General features: G+C 39.3%; 1 protein-coding gene across 1 annotated transcript in view; it reads right to left on the bottom strand.

Moving 5' to 3' along the window:
* Window positions 1-3084: 3084 nt before the first annotated feature.
* Window positions 3085-17155, bottom strand: part of LOC114151676 (heparan sulfate glucosamine 3-O-sulfotransferase 3A1-like) — a 33998-nt gene continuing 19927 nt past the window's right edge. Inside the window, exon 2 of the mRNA XM_028029020.1 lies at window positions 3085-5833. Coding sequence (XP_027884821.1) covers window positions 5212-5833 — 622 coding nt within the window. The 3' untranslated portion in view covers window positions 3085-5211. The remainder of the gene's footprint in view (window positions 5834-17155) is intronic.

Below are 17155 nucleotides of genomic sequence, written 5' to 3'. Positions count from 1 at the left end.
TTTGACTGCGGTTGCTTCTATTGTTTGTCGCTATCTTAAACTGTCATTATCAAATGTTTTGTGGTAAATGACATGAAGGAAGTAAAGTAATGGTGGACTGATTGGGCTCAGTTGGTGTGACAGTTTCTTTAGATTGACATTTTGACAGATACTAAATCCTTATGATTAAAATACAACACTGATTATTTTCAGAATAGTAAGACTATTAATCACAATCGTACAGTCAATATAATCATACAAAGAAGTGCTACCCTATTTATTCTGCAGGAATGTGCTAATGAATGTACATTGCGATAGCAATGCTGGTCAGGACTGACATTCAAGTTACAGACTTTGACATTACTCATTTATTGAGTTTAGCATTACAAACATCAATCAACTTTCAGCCGGCAATTAAAAAGGCAACACAAACAGGATATGTTCTTCAAGATGGAGCCTGTGATAGATAAAGCTGAACTTGAACCCAAAGGGACGACTCAGTCTGCTCTCATGCAGCCCCCTCACCTCAGGCTGTTTTGATTAGGACTCTGTGTGGAGTGTGGCTGGTGGAGCTGTTTGCTCAGGCTAGGCCAAGGATTAAGGGTTTCTCTCACAGGAACCAGAGAAAACAGAGGTTTGATCCCCCACATGTCCCTCCGCGGGGCAGAAGTGGGTGGCGATCATACTCCAAACCAAACGGTCACTGTGTGTGTTCCTTATGATACAATGACAAGCCACATCTGCAGCACATGCTACTGGGCCAGGGTTGGGATAAATGCATAAAGTATTCTGGCTGCACACACCATTTTTAACTTCTGCTCTTTTCTTCAAAGCGACCTCTCTCTAATCCTTTTACTTCATGATTTTGCATGGGCTATGAGGCCATGGGGACATGGACAAACACACACACACCCCGACACACCCCTACACTCCATACTTGTTTACCCAGAGTGTAAAGTTACTCAGAGGGCAGTCATACAGTCCATTAACAGGTGCCTCTCAGTTAATGAGAATATCATCAAAAATTTATTTGTGTCCATTATCAAGTTCAATCACGAAAACACAGACACATACTGTATATATATATATATATATATATATATATATATATATATATAAGGTCCAAGACTCTAGAGGAAGAAAGGAGAGCCATTGAATCAAACTTGCTTGAGGTCACAGTCGAAGCTTCCATAGTAAGTAATGAATTGAGCAGCCTTGTCATCAGTCGGTGTTGGTCCACTGATTTTTTTTTTTTACTAAGTTCAATGTCAGGACATATTAGAAAGTTTCGTAATTCATCTTACTGACAAGCATTATGGAAAGGCTGTGTATGTGGTAGCTGACCTGAACTATATGGAATATCTATGAAGCATTGCCAAGAGAAAAATGAGAGACATCATAGCCGACAATGGGAGAGATAAAGTAAAAGTCACAATTTAAGAAGCCATAACACCACGAGGCCTCAGGGGCTTAATTTGACAAACTAATTGTGCACAGGTGACTCGACACAGGTGCTCCGACGTGTATTCAGAAAACTGTGGAATGAGGGAAAGAGTAAACAAAGGATATGGGAGGGATTAGAAAACATTGGATCAAAGAGCTTTGCAAAGCTCAAACAAATGCCTGTCTATCTGCAGCGGACTCTCTCTCTCTCTAAAGGAGTTAGAAAAAAATCCATGAACATGCGGTCTGTGTTTTTCAAGCTCGAAGCTCTCCCCAGGACCATGCCATCGATACTGAGCTGAATTCACTCTGACAGGGGTGGCCTGCACATCCTCTCCCAGCAGATGTTGCCATTCCATTTTCTCTTTTACACCGAGCCACCCTTCTAGACGCTTAAACGTGAGGAGGAAAACTGTCAGTGTTTATTACCGTGAAAGAACCATCAGACAGGATCCCGTCCTGAGCCACTCGGGGAGGAACAACAAGCAAATTAAACGAGTCAACAAATGGACATCAACCTCTGCTTCCCTTTGCTCCCTTAGCGCTGTGCGTGTCCCAAGATCATTTCAGCACACAGTCAGTCAGCACAAGCCTTTTTATTATTTCAAAAGAGCAAACTGCTCGTTTGTCAGGCGGCATACCAACATGGTGTATAATTTACATGTTTGTCAGCACTACAACAGTTTTAACTGTCTAACTGAAAGCTTGTTGAGTCGCTATGAATCGGCTATTTAAGGCCCTCTTTCCTTGCAATTTAGCCAGTAAGAATTTTACAAGGTGTACTAACCTTTACTACTTAGAAGACTGAGTTAGTGGAAGTATACTAATTAAGGTTATTTTGTGGAAGACGGCTGGATCGGATTATATTTGTTGCCTGCTGAGCACTTAGTAATGAACTGCCAACTAGTATTGCACATTTAGTCTAGAGGCGGCACGTCAAATGAGCTGTTTATGCCCTAAAACCCTCCAATATGGGTGAAATTAAATTCGACAGTGAAGAGTGGGCCAAAATACATCCAGATGCAAAAGACTCATTACCTGGTATTAAAATTAACGGTAGCACAATTAGTTGCTTCTTCAGGTTTGTTCGGAGAGATTATTTTCTGTTAATAAATCAGATCATCATCAGGAAACTTCATTTATAAAGTTATTTCTTTCTGATATTCAAAGGATTGGAAATCTGTAGGAGGCAAATATATGATAGCAATGCTGATTAAAAATCTGTTCATAAATGTTTTTTTTACATAGTGGATAAAACATAATCGACATATTAACTGTAAAAACCAACCCATCCTAAATAGATCAATCAAAAATATCATTGATACTGAAAAGTGTCCTTCTGAGTTTCCCAAAATGCAAATAAAAAAGCTTCCAACAGACCCCAAGTTATAAGAAAACAAATCCTTCCTTCCCTCCTTTGACACTGCCTTGGAGGCTGGACAAAGATAAGCAGAGACAATATGTCAAGGTGTATGAGAGGAGATATGAGTGGAGCAGCCAAGCACTGTTATGATTCTGCTAGCAGCTGGGCTGGTGAGATGCGTGAGCGGCGCTACAGTAGCTTTAATGTTTGGTCTTTAATGTTGCCGATTTGGTGTCCCATTAAATCCCACGCTTTCTGAGGTGGACAGAAAACAGAGTAGACACAGACCGATGCTTTCATTATCACATATTTTATTGAAGGAGTGCCCATGAACGTGACAACCCAAACAGCTGAGTGCATAACTTTTTTAACCTTTACCTGACTGTTTTCCGACACACACCCAAAAACACGCCAATCGTGTGCATTTTCAGGCACGTTGCCCTTCATAAGGAGTCTCACACTGCAAGTAGTTAGAAATTAGGAACACAACTGAGCCACTGTTCTCATGCTCGCTGGTTTTCAAACAGACCTCCACAGGAGCCTGGTTTCAAAGTAAAGGACAACTGGTGGAGGCGTCAAGTGTGTTCGCTTCATCAGGAGGCATGTTGAGGAAATCTGAGTCACAGTTTTGAAAGGTCCTGTTCGGAGGTGTTTTTTCCCTCCATTGGAGTCGATGTTGCTTAAATAACACTGAGTGCTCTCTCTCTGCCTGTGGCTTCATTAACTGAAGACGGGGAAACGACCCTTGAAATAACAAACTCACAGCTCTGGAACCGAGCGCAAAGCGAAGTGTTCACACAACACATTCATCTCTGTATATCAAAAAAAAAAAAAAACATACAGACGTGAATAACCTGAAAGTGAGGTGTTAGGAAAAAAAACAAACAAATAAAGCAAAACTCTAAAGCAAAATGGAAAGGCTTAATAATCTCAGAAAACAATCGCTGAGTTATTCAAAATACATACATAATGCGTATACACTTTTTGAATAAATACATTTCAAAAATACAAATACATTTCTTTATCTTTCCGTACTCCTTATGCTATAAACAAACTTTAAACGCTTTAATGCATGTTTACAACTTATTTCTCCACTGATTTTGTTACTTCTGTGTAGAAAAACTGCATAATATAATAATACCCATCATCTCTGTCTCACTTCCACTGGGATTCAAACTGAGGAAATGTATGCAGACACCATGGAGTAATGTGACTTAAATCTTTAAACGAGTTCTTAAAATGTATGAGCACAGGTCAGAAGAATTTCCGCAGAAAGAGTTTTGCATATTGTTTTCCTAATCTGTAGCTTTTGCATATTGCTTAAAGCTGGTAATGCTGATTAATGAGTGGAGGAAGTCCTGATGGTAGGAGAATAACACTCAGAGAGACCTTTTATAACTTTGTTCACATTCGGATGCTTCCATCAACTAACCTTTCACTTGAGAAAGCCAAAAATGCTGATTTAATAGCTTTGAAAGCTTCTGATTGGTTCATTCACAACAGAGTTAATTGGAGGCACACTAGGGGATGTATTTGAAGGCAACACCTCATGCTGCTTTGTCGCGTACCAGCGCAGAAAAAAAATTAAATAAAAAAAACCTATGAAGATATTAATAAGAGACTTGTGGATCTCCACAAGTTTGGTTCATCCTTGCGTACAACCTTCAAATAAGTGGAAATGCCTCGATCATTTATTTGGGTTTGGTAATGTCCAGGCATCATATAGCTCAGGAAGAAGGCTGGTTTGTCTCCCAGGGATGAATGTAGTGAGAAATGTGTGAATTAACCATAAAAGGACGGTGTCCTACTGTCAAGCAGACAGAAAAGCAATACAAAAACAATTCGGATTATAGTTTGCAAATGCATTCAGAGAAATAGTTTTTGCAAGATGTCCAGTAGTATGAGGAAATTACTTTATTACTTGGCCACTGTTGTGAGAAGAAACTAAAACATTGATCAAAATGTTAGTAATCTATTGTTAGGACCTTGTAGAGAATACCCCCAAAATATTTAATCCAAATCTTACACTTTAATGGGTAATTCCACAAAATATTAAGAAATAAATGCACATTTCTGAACTTGACGAAAAGACAAAAAATCTCAATAATGTAACTTTAACAAATTAAAATAATTGTGCTAATGCCAATTGACTAACAGGAGCCAAGGTTTAGTCTAATGTTTATATCTGGTTTAACTAAGAGTGTAACTATCTGAATTTCAGAAGACTTTTTTTTTTTTTTATTAGAAAAGTCCAATAGCTTCAATTTTCAATTAATGACTTTGGAGGAAACAAGACAACATTTGGGGTTAGGATTAGTGTGTTCCAACTTAAAGCCCAAAGTGTCAAATTCTCATACCATCAAGTGTTTGCCTAAGAACCCATTGTATTTCTCACTCATTATTTAGCAAAAAAAAAAAAAAGACATTCAGTGATCCCAGCCAAAGAAACGTCCTGTCATCTGGTAGAACTTCATGTTGAAGGGCCTGTAGAAGTCCCGTAGCCTCTGCACCACCTCGGGATCAATGTTCGGATGGGTTCTCCCTTTGGTTTTTCCCAGGCAGTGGGGCTTACTGCTGCCCTCTGCCTTCTTGAGGCACGGGAATCCCTTGGTCTGGTTGAAGTAAAAGTGTTTGTCTGTGATGATCCTCTTGAGGCCCAGGAAGTCCTGCACGCGGCCCAGCTCTCCGGCCGGGTCGCTGATCAGACGCTCGCCGCTCACAAAGAGGATCTGGTCCATGGGGAAGTACTGCAGCCAGTTGTCCAGGTGCTTGGCGTAGATGCCGATCTGGATGGCGCTCCATGAGGTGTCAATGAGCCCCGTAGTCCTGTTTTTGAAGGTGAGACTCTCAAAAGAGGGAATATCGGGCTTCTTAGACAGAGTCTGTGTGTAGTCAGAGATAGCTCTGGTGACGGGGTCCCTCACTACCACGATCAGTTTGGTGTCTCTGGACATGGCCGATATCCTCGCTGGGGCCTCTCTGGTCACAAAGTAGCTGGGCGTTTTCTCCATGGTGATCTGGCCCTCCAGGGTTTTCGGCATCAGATCCCTGAGAGATGATAAAGAGAAAGTAGGATATTTATTTGATCTGCACTTTCGACAAAAGCACAATGCAGAGACGTCAGTTATGCCGACAACACCTGAAAAGGTACTGCAAAATTTATTGAATATGACTGCCGTTTTGACTCTTTTTATCGAGTTCCCAGAGAGACTTTCTTTCCTTCTGCCATTAGCACAGACTAGCACAGCTCTGCCCCTCCCGCACCCACTGCTGTGCACTGCTGGTCAGGTAGCTGAAAAAAAAATTCTTCCACACTTTCCTGCACTTACCGGAAAATGTTTATCTTTTGCTACTTTCCCTCTGCTCAGCGGCCGTAAGGACAGTGACCTTAAGCAAAGTGAGTAAAAGCAGCCCATGAATGATTAACGTGCCCTCCCTCTACCATTTAGAGTCTCTGCAGAATACAGCTTTAAAATTCACCAAAGTACAGAATGCAAGCGTCAATTATTCATTTGCTTGCCTGGTGTTGAGGACGGGCAACAGCTAAGTGGCTTGGGCTGTTATTGGGGTAATTGAAAAAGTTTGCACACCTGTAAAAAAAAAAAAAAAATCTGCAGAGATCACATAGAGGAGGACGTCTGCAGATTATTCAACACTTCAACATGTTGTTTATAGGATCATCCAATAGTAAACACAAGCACACATGATCAAAGGACAAACAGCTTGGGCCTGCCAGTCAAGATGACAGGCACAGAACCTTCTTTGTCGTCCTGAGGCTGTTGTACAATCATGCTCCGTTTAACATACATGGAAGAAAATGAGGCAGAGGCCACCGAGATGTTTGCTGTCGCTGAGCTTCGCACAAAAAAAACAAAGACGTTAACTGTCGTGACAAATGTGATGCCTGGAGCTGCTTAAAGCTTCGCTCGAACACTGTTTGTAATTACTCCCACCCCCAGGCTGACGCGTACACCTTCATCTGACACACTCTGTGGCAGGACAGTGATGTAAAGAAAAAAACCTTTCTAATCTGGCTGAGATTATTCTGGCAGTTTTTGCTCAGTATGAAACAAAACAAATGTTGTACTTTCAACATTGTTTCAAGGTTGCTAGTGCCTTTACTGTACTTTTTAAGTTTTGACTACTCCTTATTATTGGTTTGTAATTTTGCCACATACTATGAAGACATGGTTCAGTTTCTGGAATATATCAATATTTAAAAATATATATATATGTATTTGAAAACCGCAAAAAATGTTAGTTTTGACCGTTTGTTTTTAAAGTGCATTCATGTGTGTGTGGATAGGATACATAATAGCTACAAAGGCTCATTTTGTAAATCCCCATATTATGTGGACATGGGCTCTTTCCAATTTGGGTTGATAATATTTTTAGTAGGTGGTACAAGAGATAATGTTTGCCAAGATGTTTATAGTCGGGTTGAAACACATCTTTCGAGGATATAGTTAAGATATTAGGTGAGACACTTATTCAAAAAACAATGTCCTACCTCCCCAAAATGACGCAACATGCAAGAGAAAAACAACTATGGTCTTATGTCTTCTATTTAAGAAATTACTTAAATTCTATAATGGAAAATGCTACTAAAGGCATGGAGTTTTGGTGAACCATAAAAGCAATATAAAGTGCCCTGCATATTTTGGGCATGAAAATTAAAACCTTATAAGTTACTATGGAATAAGCCTATTTACTACACTACTTGGTCACAAGTATTTTTTGAGCGTAACATTTCTAAAAGCCAGATGTCGATATATCACAGCACATCCGGTCTTTGTGGCTCAGTATGCTGAGTGGCTCTCCTCTTTAAGGAGCCGTTCACGAGGTCAGCAGAAGAGGAACAGGAGGGAAGTGGTCGATAAGGGCAACAGCACCAACAAGGGTGCACCGATGTCTCGACATCAGCCTGCAACTCTGACCGTGACCCAACCTCCAGAGTCCTCTCAGTATCTGGGACGTCTTCCACAGCTGTGTAGCAAGCAACTTGGACAAGGCTCCTTTCCTCTCACATTAGCTCTGGCTCATCGCACCAGAAGTACACAGTGAGGCCGTACGATGGTGCTTGAAACAAAAACCAATGTCATCTGGGACTACAAAGGCTACTAAGCTCCTAAGCCAATGATAAAGAGCAGTGAGACTAATTATTGATAAACTGGGACTTGCAGACGCCAGCATGTCTGAATTCCTTCCTGCTTATTTTGTAATCATGCTGATTCGGGAGCGACTTGAGGACCGTAAAACGTATAACTCTGCAATGAAGAGGAACATTATTGTGCTATGAAATAGACATGAGTCTGTCCAAAAGGAAGCATCCATACTTGATGGTGTGCGTCCTGCTTGCTCTGTGGTCGACACTTTCTCATCAGTGATGTGGTGGAGCTGGGAAACTCAGGAGGGATCCTCAGAGTCAGGAAGAATGTGGTATGTTGTGATCAGGACAACACGAAGATGGCCAAATCGTAAACCACTCGTGTATTCAGCTTGATGTAGGGGGAAAACTATACACTTGTGGAATGCAGTCATGGAATAAATACACTACAGGTCACTTTATGCAGTGCTGTTCAAAGTATTCACTCCCTTAAACCTTTTGCATTTTGTCACAACCACAAACTTGGCCAAAAATGGGAAATCAGAAGGACGTCATTCTGTAAAGAAATTCATTCAATTCAAAGAAGTCTCATTTGCGGTTAGCCAAAAGTGAGTAAAGGAGACACCCCAAACATGTGGAAAAGTGATCCCTGGTCAGAGGAAGCAAATTTATTGGTTGACTTTGATTGTAAATATCTGGGGGTTTTTTTAACACAAAACGCTGTACTTAGGAGAAACGTTGCACATCATCCTGACCACACCATCCCCACAGTGATATGCCGGTTGCAGCATCATGATGTGAAGATATTTTTTCTTCAGGGAAGTCAAGTGATCCTGAAAGGAAATCTGTTAGTGGCTACAAACAACTTTCAGCAGGATCAGAATCCTAAACGTGCAGCCAGAACTACAGTGGGATGGAATGTCCAGTCAAAGTACAGATCCAAATCCACAGACATAGCCCAAGAAGATGCAAATGCAGCCAAAGGTGGTTCTACAGAGTATGGACTCAAATAATGCCCACCTTTGGCACCTTTTTAGTTACACATTTTATTTTTTTTTCATATTTCTAGAATGAACTACTGCTTGTTTTTCTATACATTAACAATAGAAGAATAGACTTTGTGTATAGAAAGTGTGTTCTTTCCATTTACAAAAAAAAAAAAAAAAGAAATCCCAAATTTTGGATAAGCCATTCTAAAATGTGAAATGTTTTAAGGACGGTTCATATTTTTGGTTTGAAGTATTTCGCAGCATGGCTTCTAAATCAATCCTTACATTTAAAATAGAACAAAAATGGGTGTGTCAACACATGCCTAATGCATGTACAACTCTTCAGTTTCACACTTCAAAAGAGAAGCAATGAACACTGTTTTTGTTTAACTGAAAGCAAATTAAGCCTAAGTCTTTCTTTCCACTGTGCAGCAGCAGCGAGCAGCACTTTTCAAGGAAAACCTCAGCGGCTTTAGTACTGTAGGTGATGTAACAGATGACAAAATGTCCAAGCGCCTGAGATTTACTGCAGCTCCCAAGTCTGCTTTTTGATGTCTTTACAGCGCTGCTAAAATACAACTCCCAAAGCCCGCTGACGCAGGAAACACAGGCAGCGGGATCCGTTCAAGACACAAGACGCAAGCTCCTAAATGAAACGCAGCAGTCTTCACTTTAAATCAGTTTCACTGCGCTGGCATGTGTGTAGGAGCTGCAGTGAAAAAAGGGCAAATATTAAGAGTGACAGATGTTTAGAGCATAAACAGAGCAAACAGTTTGTGTACATGACAGAACATTACAAACTGTAATTTTACTTATATGGAACCAACCGTTTGAAAACGAATGTCAAGAGCATCGCTACTCCCAATTACAAAAACAACAGGCAATCCATCACTCAATGCACCCCTTTGTAAGCTTGTCTATAAACTAACCACCTTGAAATAAAGGCTCTGACGCATCATTGCTTTTCCCAATGACCGAGTTTTACTTGCAAACTAATTCCCTCTGCAGCCATGTACAGCCTGTGACTCATGTCTCACCACAAATGAACAAAAGAGTGCATTAATGGCATTTTTTTTTTAAAACTGTAAATCATGTGTATGCATTAAACATTTAATGAATTAGCACTAAGTAAAACAGAATCAGCTCCAACTGGGCTCCTTTCTTGTTGGCTATGACCTTTTAGTAAGCAGTTTGGATCTCAGCCAATGTCTGTCAAGTGAAAGGAGTTGCAACAACACGGAGGCAAGTGGGCATGAGGGCTGACCACTTCTCCCCCACCAATCTTTGGTTCATTTTTCTTCCTCTAGCAGGGAGCCCTGGCAGGCATAAAAACACTCCCACGGTGTGGCCCTGCCACTGCCACCAGATAATAATCTTGTAATTGGCTCAATATTTTTGCTATTTTGAGGCGACGGGAGGGCCCAGTACCGCTCTCGGTGGCTCGGACTCGGCAGATATTTTCCAGGTCAGCGGATGCAAGCGGAGGTCAATGGGTAAAGGAGGAGGAGGAAGTAGGGGATGATTTAGAGTAATGACCGATGTGCGGTGGTGGGGGAAGCCCACTCTTTTTAGCTTGGAGCCCTACAGCTTTCTCAGCCTTGCGTGAAAACACAGTACTTCACCTGCCGTGTGAGCTGTAAGCACCGACTGTGCTGCCATACGTAAAGCAGCTCAAATGAAAACATATGAAATGCTAGAGGAAAAAAAGTGTTTTCCCCGTTTTCAGATTTATTCTTTTGTCACACTTAAATGTTTCAAATCTGCTGTTTGTAGATGAGCAGAGCATAAACTAATAGCAGTGTCCAAATGGTTTTAATTGAAAGAAAAGGCTGCCAAAACCAACCAGACCCTATATGAAAAAGTAATTGCCCCCTAAAACTAAAAACTGGTTGCGTAACTGGCAATGAGTCTTTGACATTACTGCGGAGGAATTTTGGCCGACTTGCCTTTGCCGATTTGTTTTATTTCAGCCATAATGGAGGGTTTTCAAGCATAAACGTCCTGTTTAAGGGAATGCGGCGGCATCTGAATCAGACTTCAGTCCTGACTTTTTCAAGACGAGTCTAAAACTCGTTTTTCAAACAAATCGGAGGTGGAGGTGCATCGTTCAAGTGCACTTAAGCTTAAAGTTGCCAAATGATGGCTACTGAATAATTTTTTGGTTCAGAGCAGAATTTATGATTCAAACAATAACAGCAAGTCATCCAGGTATCAAAGCAGAAGAGCAGCATCAGACCACCCCCACGGGCCAGCTTTAGATGTTGTTCTGGGTATTTTTGTGATGAGTCGATAATGAACTCTTTTAGTGAATTTGGTTGGCTGGACACTCCTCAAAAATTCACCACTGTTCCATATTTTTCCATGCATGGGTAATGCTATTGTTCAGCTAAAAAAAAGTGTGTTGTGATAGCGGCTGAGTGAATGCAGCTCTAGAGTAAAAGGTTTCTTTACTTGTCTGGTATGACATGTAAAGACACGTTCAGCCTAAAAAGAGGAAAGAAAGATACTTTTCTATAAACCCTACAAAAACTCCTTCATAATCTCCTTTTGTCTGCACAAGTACCAAGGCACGGCTACTAATACCAGCAAAGACTAAATTAAATGAGACTCAACTGACTGCAGCGCTGAGATTATTGAGGGATGCAACAAGACATTGGCTTATAACCCGAACCAACTGACTTTATATCTGCCATAGCATTGCAACAGTTGCTGGGCTTTCAGAAAACAATGTTTAGTGAGGAAGTCACTAAACAGTTTGACTAATATCCTCAATAAGGCAAAAGATATTCTTCTCACATTTGACCATTTCCTAAATAAACACAATGGTCAACTTACAAAGTTGACCATTGTGTTTATCACTGCCATTTAGTTTGGCCAAAAATTGTAAATAAAGTCTGATACTCTATTCTGATAAGGTTATCTGTAATACAATGAGCCATGTTATGTAAAAACAGCAATCCTATTTGCTTTGACTATAGTGAAAACTCTGATGGAAAGCTTATATTTGATATTCTTAACATCATAAACTATAGATCTGTTGAAAAATACAGTCCAGCACAATATTTCTGAAAAAATATTAATTATGCTCCAAAAGAAATAAAACAATGTTTGTGGGAAATGTAGGGAGTTGGGAAGTAATTCTGACTCTTTAGATAAGAGAGCTGAAGTAGGAGGACATGGTGAACTCTCGTCCTTTAAGAAATAGCAACCGAAACCAACATGGAGGACACTTTCCGATAAGAGTGTTAAGTAAATAAAAATGACTGCTTTTCAACAACAGGAAATGTGCTCTCAAAATGATGAGTCGTTATCTTTGAAGTTAGACAAAGTGGATATGAACGGGTTTCATGGAGGTGTTCTAACTGGGTCCAGAGAAGGAAATTAGGCTGAAAATGAAAAAAAAACAAAACAATAACAAGCTGAGATGACTGATTTGATAAAGCTTGTAAGCATTAATCATTTCTCCCTGGTATTAAAAAATGAATGAAGATGAGAAGCTGAAATATATTTTGCATTTATCTTCAGATTCAGGTTTAAAAAATAAACATGGTTGCAATTAGATTTTAGTTAGTGTGGCTCCACTTGCAAAGTTTCTATTTTGTTTTCATACGCACTTAAAATGAAAAATAAAGGACAGGATGATAAAAGTGGTCCAAAATGTGCTATTATTTGTTTGACATTTATTGATGAAATAGTATTTTATAACCCACTGCGATAAAACATTCTCTTAAAGCCTGTAAAATGCATCTTCAAGCTGGAAATGTGCCTTTCGGCTGAGCTGAGGCTTTTCTCTTCTTTCTTTCGTTCCATAGAAAAACCACTATGTGATTTTGTAAAACATTTATAGTTGGCTTTGCAGCTTGTTCTTATAAATTTGTCAGCAGTATTTTAACAGAATCAGTCTTCTTTTTCTTCTCCCCCAGTATATTGCGTAATGGGTAAAAGAAAGCTTTATCTTTATGGTCACACGTTGAATTATTCACCCGCCTCTTTGAAAGAGTGATTGAGGGATGCAGAGTGGTTAGAAAGATGCGATTAAGTCACTTTGATCCACAAGTTGGATCCACAGCCTGGATCTGGAAGTCAGATCCAGGCTGTGTGTCAGAGGTCAGGAAGGTGATGTCCAGAACTGAGCTGGAAAGATTAGTAAGAGTAAAGTGACAGAAACAGTAGAAGACATGATTTAGATGTTTGGAGCAAATTCAATAAGATATCCATCTGAACCCACATCTCCCACTAGGAGATTTAAAATGTTTAGAAAATTTAAACAAAAACCTAACAAAGTGGAAAAATTCCTGTGTAAAATTTGAAAACCAATTCTACTGTGTTCTCATAGTAATTACATTTTCGTGTAGTTATGGACACGGCCAAGCATACAGAACTGATCATTGGTATTATATTAACTTAAGCTTCTGAGATGTGTGTCAGTCACATCAACTGATTGTAAGTCTGCTGAGCTAATTTAAGAAAAATAAAAACTATAAGACATGAACATCTTTCACACCATTACACAACTTAAAGTTTCAAGCAAAGTCCAAAGGTTTACTTCATCCTTGGGGAACATAAAGTTGTCCAACGAGTCTCAGTTGATCTGGCAGATTGATGCAGCCAGCAAGCTCAGCCGACATTTCCACATGAATACAAATCTAGCCACATGCATCTCACTAACTTGTTAGCTTATCACCACTTCAAGGATTTATTTTTATTTTAACAAATATATTAAATATTCTCAGCACAGGTAAAGGAACTTTTACTGACTATAACATCACATACCGTAGTCTCACTTTAGAATTATAACTTTGTATCCAAAAGGGATAGAAACATTTTTAGCAAGAGTCATTCTGAATTGCTGGCCTTCTAAAACTGTTTGTCTGACTACCTTTTTAGCCTCCCGTCACTATGACAATTCATTTGCATTTTCACCAGGCTCATGATGATAAATTATTTTCATTTTTATAAATGATAAAAAACTATTTATGTATTTGTTCATAATTTTTATTGTTACATAGAAAGTGTGGAATTTGCAAGCCTAAAAACATTGTGCCAAAAGCAAAGCCGAAGCTTTGATTGCAAACCAAATTGAAAACTTAAACTTGTCACATCAGTTCTGTCAGGAGGAATGTGTCAAATTTCTAGCAATGTTTGATGCAAATTGTACAGTTAAAATACAAACAGGGAAACATACATTTTTCTATTTAAAGAAACTAATAATTTCTCTCCTTTTTTCAAAGTTAAACTGGCCTTTTGAGATGCATTTGAGTTGGAGATATTGTGCATAGGCAGTACAAGTAAAAAGAACTTAAGATTACTGATTGAAGTGTCTGAAAACCCAGAAATCTGGATTAATTTAGCATTAAACCAAATTGTGACAAAATTTCAGCAGTACATATAAACCTAAAGGAACTGTGTGTTACATGAACTGCCATCACATAGGCAGTGTGAGGCTTTTTTCAGAAAGCACTGCTATTACTTTTTCATATTTCTCTGACCCAGTTCAGAGCTACAAGCAGCTCGAGACAGAGCTTGTGGAAATGACACTTCAGTGGGATTGGCTTTGGATAAAAGCTCTCTGCCATTTTTTCATTCTGCCAAGTCAGTTTTTTGGGACTCAGCAGCTTATAAGAGATAAGACACCTAAACTTGGCTTTAATGCCAAAGCTAATTTTCAAGGTATTGTGGTTTGAAATGTCCCCTCATATGCTAAAGGTGGTTTCATTAGGAAGCATTAGGCCAGTGTGCAGCCCTTTTTATCTTTTTCTATGGTTTTTAGTGTTGAAACAATATAGAAAATGAACTCAAATAGGACTCATTTCATAGGGTATTTAAATTCCCCCTTTAAGCCTGATCTGAAAGGAAAATTTCAAAGCCCTGTGTCAAATTTGTGAGCAAAATTAAATATGAATTTGTTCAGCGCAAAATGGAAGGCTTTAAAAGGGTCTACTCTGATAATTAACCATAACAAAAGGCTTGGTCTTGTGTCTTTTGGACCACTGGCACAGTGAATTATAAGCTGCTGAAACTTTCAATATGAGCATTTGAGACTTTTTACATGCGACACATAGGCTGTCGCTTGGAAGATAACTGCTGTGTGCCACATCTCTGCTGGCCCACATCCCACCTGAGTGCCTCCACTGCTGCTGCTTTAGCTGCTGTTTGTGTCGAAAGACGAAGGAACGGCAATATGAGAAAAATCCCCACAGCTTGTGATTTAAATAATAAAAAGGCAAACTCTAATAACTTAAGTAGAGGGTTTGATCCTTCATGAAACAGCTGCTGAAATGATGAGCTGGCAGATCCCGCTGATGTTCTCTCTTTTTACCAGCACAGACACAGACGCAAACTTTCCTGAACATTCTCCCTGCTCTGTCTGGTGACACTTTAGTCACAAATTGTTACACATATTCTCTTAAATATAGATGACTGCTCTATAACTGAGAAACAGCTGCAAGAGAAATGTGCTGTTCACAGGTATGCTCAGTATTAATCCTTCCAAATGCAACTTATTAAACAACCTTAAAAAGCAATACTTAATGGTTTTATTACTTCTTAATCAGACAAGAATAATGAAGAGTCTCAAGAACATTTCCAGTATGAATAGGTACTGATGCGGATCCAAAATAAACTTTTGAAAGTAAATACAGAAACATTTTCTGTAATTGAAGCTAAATTCAATTTTTACAAATAAAAAGAAAATGTTTTGAGGTGGTGTACAATTGTAGCGCTGTGCTATTTCAGCTGTTATGTGAATTTGTGTCCTTTTACACATTTCACTATGTTTTAGTATGGCACACGAGGCAAACTCTGTTTTGTGAAAACAAAGGCCTCTCAGTCTAATTATATAACTACATTTAAAGTAGGAAATATGCAAAAAGTCAATTGTGCATATTAGCTTTGTAAACAATTAGTACAAATCACAGATTTGATAGGTATATAATAAAATACTAGCAAAACTAGGCATAAAACAGAGAAAAGCGCTAAATGTTTCTCTCTAGGTGACAATTAGCACAAATCACAGATTTCATGTCTGATTTTAGATCTTTGCCTTCCATAACTGGCTGGTACTAATTTTAGATGATTAGCTCCTAAATTTTAAATTTAAGGGAGGGAAAAAAAAGTTAAATGGTAAATGGCCTGTACTTCTAGAGCACTTTATCAATTCAATCAAGACTGAGCACCTGGAAAGAACCCACACATGCACACACAAGTTATGAGGTCCCACAGGGGTCTACATTAGGCCCACTACTGTCTTCCTTGAGCCTTGTGTTAGTAATGTTAAGAAGTGTTCATTAATCCAGCTAAACTAAAACAGCTTCTTAGCTTCTTATGTTAATTTTCTATTCACTGCAGCAATAGGCTAAATGCTGACCAATAGCTTTCTTTTGACCGTGGCATGATTTGAAACCGCAAAATATACAGTACATTTTTCATTATTAAAATATCAGTATCCCAAAAAACCTCCTGGATTGCCATCAGTATTTAGCTATTATCTATGTAGCACACATCAAACCCCTCTACATTAGATGTCTGGAAATGTTTGTTGTATAATGCAGCTGGTAAAAATATTAGGAGGCATTAGGAAACGAAAAGTTTATTTCTTTGCCAAAGGAGCAGATGTGGCATGGTGCTATTTGAAAGCTTCCCACAGCTCAGTACAAGTGGATGATAGTGGAGTCTGTTCTATTTTATGATAATGGATCATAAGAATGAAGAAAAACAAAGGAAAAGAGGAGGAGCTGGGTGTGGTGGAGAGTGTTTGTTTCCATGTGTGTGCTTGTATGCGTGTGTGTTTGGTGCTACATCAGACAATTTGTCTCCTTATTTTACCACACAATGCATATTTCAACAAGAAGAAAAGCTTGTGGAGACGATGTCATTTTCAATCTTGCCAAGCCCTCAACTTCAATGTGTCTGCTTTTATCTCCAGGTATTTTCATCCCACATCCACAGCACAGATAAGAATATCAATGCATTGATAAAACTACAGTGGCGCATCCACACTCAAAATCAATGTCCGGTACGACACCTAATTAAAGCAAAAAACCTGACAGGTTGATTCTCGATGGTGTAGTACAGAGAGCTGCTAACCGCCTGGGATTTTCTAAAATAGATCTACTTCTAAGAGGGCTTCATTGTTCTGCACAAACGTTGGCATATAGAAGCCAAAATTAGTCAGGTAACTTCTTAGCCAAGAGTGCTGGAGTTAGATGGGCTGCCAGATTAGTTCGCTGTGAACCCAGAACGTCATTCCTCCCAGACGCCGTTGTCTACCTCACA

Source organism: Xiphophorus couchianus, chromosome 10 (genome assembly GCF_001444195.1).
Source record: "Xiphophorus couchianus chromosome 10, X_couchianus-1.0, whole genome shotgun sequence".
Taxonomy (NCBI): Eukaryota; Metazoa; Chordata; class Actinopteri; order Cyprinodontiformes; family Poeciliidae; genus Xiphophorus; species Xiphophorus couchianus.
This window is presented reverse-complemented; position numbering and strand designations above follow the sequence as displayed.